The sequence below is a fragment of the Lampris incognitus genome, chromosome 8 (assembly GCF_029633865.1).
Source record: "Lampris incognitus isolate fLamInc1 chromosome 8, fLamInc1.hap2, whole genome shotgun sequence".
In the NCBI taxonomy this organism is placed as follows: domain Eukaryota; kingdom Metazoa; phylum Chordata; class Actinopteri; order Lampriformes; family Lampridae; genus Lampris; species Lampris incognitus.
The window spans coordinates 989828-994827 of record NC_079218.1 but is presented as its reverse complement, the minus strand read 5'-3'; the positions used below and the strand labels follow the sequence as shown (position 1 = coordinate 994827).

Sequence of the window (5000 nt, the reverse complement as noted above, 5' to 3'; positions counted from 1 at the left end):
ATTGGTGCAGCATCAGCAGTAATGTGGACGTTGTACCGGACCGTTGTGATGAAGAGGGAGCTGAGCCGGGAGGCAAAGCTCTCAATTTACCAGTCAGTCTTCATTCCAACCCTCACCTATGGTCATGAGCTTTGGGCAGTGACCAAAAGCGTGAGATCGCGGATACAAGCGGCTGAAATGAGTTTCCTCCGTAGGGTGTCTGGGCTCAGCCTTAGAGATAGGGTGAGGAGCTCGGACATCCGGAGGGAGCTCGGAGTAGAGCCGCTGCTCCTTCGCATCGAAAGGAGCCAGTTGAGGTGGTTCAGGCATCTGATCAGGATGCCTCCTGGGCGCCTTCCTTTGGAGGTTTACCGGGCACGGCCAACTGGGAGGAGACCCCGGGGTAGACCCAGAACTCGCTGGAGGGACTACATGTCCAATCTGGCCTGGGAACTCCTTGGGATCCCCCAGGAGGAGCTGGAGGGCGTTGCCGGGGAGAGGGACGCCCGGAGTGCTCTACTTAGCTTGGTACCACCGTGACCCGACCCCGGAAAAGCGGCTGAAGATGAGATTATTTGTGCAGCACATACTGAGAATGTACCACATAGGCCACCACATACCAAGCCGGCAGTCCTCACCAGCTGCATGGTTTTGGAGAGAATGTGTATGGAGACTATATCATATTAATAAAAAGTGAGTTCCCAACCTGGCAACCCAAAAAGGATTTTCAATTCAATTCAATTTATTGTCATTAAAAACAATGTGCAGGCACATGTTAAAAATGAAATTTTTTTCCTAATGTGTTATATAACATTTTATAATTGATTTACAATGACTAATATAATGAATGAATGAATGAATGAAATCATTATCGCCCCTAGGGAAATTTACTTTGCAAAAAGAGCACAAAAGACTATCAACACAACCATACATGACAGCACATAGTATAACATAAAGCATAAAAACCATAACAAGTATGAAACACCATAAAAAGCATCATTGTGAAAATCGATAAAGGACATCAAGTGCAAGTTCAAAAAGTGCTATATGAGTCATTAACCATTAGTAAAGTAATTAGTAGCTTATAAACCCTTTGTTGTGTATGTCTTGTTGTAAAAATGTGTTATCGTTTAGTCACAGTTTACAGGTTATGTGGACTCGTATTGGAAGTGACGTTGAGCTTTTCATCCGAAGACAGAACAAAGCGCAGGAGGTGTGCTAGGGAGCGCGTGAGGCTCTGGGCGGAGCAGTAGTATCCAGTGTCACTTGAGTCGGTTGCGCCACCGTGCATATGACTGTAGACAGCGTCTAGCCTCACCACTCTGGAATGACCAGAATCTGAACCACAGCTTGCTCCGCCTGTTGCACCCAAAGCTCAGAGTGAAATAGCTGGAGCGTGAAAAACCCGCACCACCTCTCTACTTGTCTCTGACCTCCATCCATCCATCTCCTCTCCTCCTCTTTTCTCCCTCCTCCTGCATTGCACATGAATGGGCTGTGCCACCATAGCAACTTCCCCACCTCATTGCACCCCACTGGTCCTGGACAGAAGAGAGCTAAGCTGAGCTTCACCCACCGGGTGGGACCTGGCCCATCCTGCTTAATTAAACGCATACTTGAAATGTGGTGGTGTGACAACAACCCGAGTTTTTTTTTAGTTCATTATTCTTCCTTGTTTTCTTGAGTCCCACTCCTCTAGTGAGTGGGTAGAGACAGTCATACCTGGACGCTCTCCAGTAAATCGACATTCTTCAACTGTATTGTGTAATTGAGAATCAAACGTGTGCAACTGAGGCTTTGCTCAGGTCAGGGAAACCTTAGTGATAGGTGCTGAACAAAGAGGGAACATGTGTTCCTCAGCTCCCTGCTCAAGATTTCTTTTTTCTTTGTCTGGTTTTGAACTGGCTCCCAATGTACTCTCCAAGTCACCTGTCAGCGGCTACAGTGCAGTTCAACTGCAGTGCATTACTGTGGCTCATCCTGTGTCTGGTGAAGCTAACAGGAGTTTATTTGTGTTCTTGTTTTGCAGTGAGGAGCATTGACACGGTCATTGGCCTGTATGGAGAGACCATCGTGGTACCCTGCAACAACGGAACGCCTCCGCCAGAGAAGCTCATGTTCATCAAGTGGAAATACGTAAGTAGTCTGGCTCCCTGCGCTGACTAGTTTGTCTTGGTACACAACAGTGTTAGACTCGTGAGAAAAGTGATGACCCAGATCTGATAATGCGTTAGATGGGTCACATGACTACACTCCGGGTAAGAAGCATTCATGCCAGTCCTGCATGACCAGTTTCTCTAAAAGAATATACATATACCAAAGACACCTACACAAGGAGGGATACAGGAACTAGTCAGCTTTCTATACATTAACTGTTGTATGAACCACAAAAAATTTTCTCTTTCACCAAGCCATGTTTTGGACTGAAACTATGCGAGCGGGACTGAACTGCTCTATATGAAATTCTTAGACTAATTAATATGTACATGTACTAAAAACAGGGCGATAGATACCCACGTTAAACTCCAAATAGACGTGATCGATTTGGTGTTAATCACACAAGATAACTTGAGCAAATATGAATACCTGGGTTCTTTGTAAAAGAGTCTTGAAAAGAAATAGATTTTGCAACAGCATATAATAATTATCCATGTGGTAGAAGCACATGATGCTCAAAAAGACGAACAGGTCTTTTGATCAGCTCTTATTCCACTTTACTGGATAAGTATGGACCCTGGTAACCTCAAGTGTAATGAGAAGATCACTATCTATGTGGTAATTGTCACATAGATTCTGATGGTGTGGCTGAATCTAATAATATTGCAGGAGGGACTGTGCCTTGGCACCGTTCCTCCAAATCACTGTTCATCATTTCAAGGTCTAACTAAATCTAGCTATCTCAGCATGAAATACTCTTTAGTCATGGCCAGGTGAATGACCGGATTAACGCTAGCTACAGGGCCAGATATGTCAAATTTTGTTGCAGTTTGTCTCTATTAAATCTTGCCTTGTTGCCATAACTCTTTCTCTAAATTCTGCAATTATGGCAGATGTGATGTGAGATGTGCTTTACCACACCATCTTTCCAGCTGGCCAATACTATCAGACTGTCTAATTTTTGCTCCCCCCACCCAGGAGAAAGATGACAACACCGCTGGCGACCTGCTGGTCAAACAGGCCCACAAGCAAGAAGCCACGGTGCAGGCCACGGACGACTACGCCCAGCGTGTTAGCATCGCTGCCAACTCCAGCCTGCTGATCACCCAGGGCTCGCTGAAGGATGAGAGGGTCTTCACCTGCATGGTGGTGTCTGCTGCCAACCTCATGGAGTACCCCGTCACCGTCCTCGTTTACAGTGAGCCCACTCAGGAGTGCACACATTTAGCCGCCAGGAGCGAGCGACTCTGCTGTGTGTGGAAACAGGGCTAGTTCAGGGATTGCTGCTGGCATTGGAGAGTCTAAGATATAATAGTCAAGGTTCTCAATGCGTTAATCAAACACTTGAAGACGATTCTGCTTAGCTGCATCTCACACATCTCACACTGCCTGTCATGTGGGTAGTTACGGTTACACTGACCGATCTCCCGAGCCAAGATGCTTTAACAAAGGCGGGTGTAGTACATCAGTAAGCTGTTGGTTTTGTTTTGTTTTCCAGGAAGGGACTCGAAATGATTTTAGGATATTGTTACAATTGATTTAATAAAAGTTGTTATTCGTGGGCGTCCAGGTGGCGTAGCGGTCTATTCCATTGCCTACGAACACGGGGATCGCCGGTTCGAATCCCTGTGTTTCCCCCCGCTTGGTCGGGCATCCCTACAGACACAATTGGCTGTGTCTGCGGGTGGGAAGCCGGATGTGGGTATGTGTCCTGGTGCGCCTCCTCTGGTTGGTCGGGGCGCCTGTTCGGGGGTGGGGGTGGAACTGGGACAATAGCATGATCCTCCCACACGCTACGTCCCCTCCTCACTGTCAGGTGAAAAGAAGCGGCTGGTGACTCCACATGTATGGGAGGAGATGTGGTAGTCTGCAGCCCTCCCCGGATCAGCAGAGGGGGTGGAGCAGAGACCGGGACGGCTCAGAAGAGGGGGGTGATTGGCCGGGTACAACTAGGGAGAAAAGGGGGAAAGAAAAAAAAGTTGTTATTCGCAAAAACTTTGCAACCCGAGTAATGAACCAGTAGACTGTGAGGTCACAGAGGCCCTCTGCTGCTGCCGATCTGCTGCCGTCCACACACTGGTCCATGCCAGGCATCCGTCCACACACTGGTCCATGCCAGGCATCCGTCCACACACTGGTCCATGCCAGGCATCCGTCCACACACTGGTCCATGCCAGGCATCCGTCCACACACTGGTCCATGCCAGGCATCCGTCCACACACTGGTCCATGCCAGGCATCCGTCCACACACTGGTCCATGCCAGGCATCCGCCCTCCGTTTGACTCAATTCTTACTTGAGGAGATACGTCTCATGACATAAAGAAATTGGGTCAGTACCCTTGAGACAGAATAAGCATATTCGGCCCTTGGTTTACACTGCTATGAAGATGAGGCATGTTTGGTGCTGTTTCAGTGGCCCTTTCAGTCCTGTACTCAAATTCAGGAAGCTGAAGCGAAAATAAATTCACAGCAGGACAAAGGAAAAAAAGTTCTTTATCAAATTTCCTTCTCCTGCAGCTTTCCTCCTTTTATTCCAAACGCTGATTTTCTCCTTCTGTGTTCCCAGAGAAACCATCGGTACCTGAGATTACTGACAAGGCCCAAGTCTTGGACAAGGATAAACCAACTGTGGTAAGGCTCAGTTAAAACGCCTCAGTTTTCCAGAATGTCAAAGTCAGTGTCATTTAAAGCAAATCTTTGCAGATTCACCCACACACACACACACACACACACACACACACCCACACACACCCACACACACACACACACACACACACACACACACACACACACACCCACACACACACCCACACACACACACACACACACCCACACACACACACACACACACACACACACACAC

General features: G+C 47.7%; 1 protein-coding gene across 1 annotated transcript in view; it reads left to right on the top strand.

The window, feature by feature from the left end:
• Window positions 1-5000, top strand: part of alcama (activated leukocyte cell adhesion molecule a) — a 161221-nt gene that overhangs the window by 108680 nt on the left and 47541 nt on the right. Inside the window, exons 2-4 of the mRNA XM_056284914.1 lie at window positions 2009-2115; window positions 3115-3334; window positions 4704-4768. Coding sequence (XP_056140889.1) covers window positions 2009-2115; window positions 3115-3334; window positions 4704-4768 — 392 coding nt within the window. The remainder of the gene's footprint in view (window positions 1-2008; window positions 2116-3114; window positions 3335-4703; window positions 4769-5000) is intronic.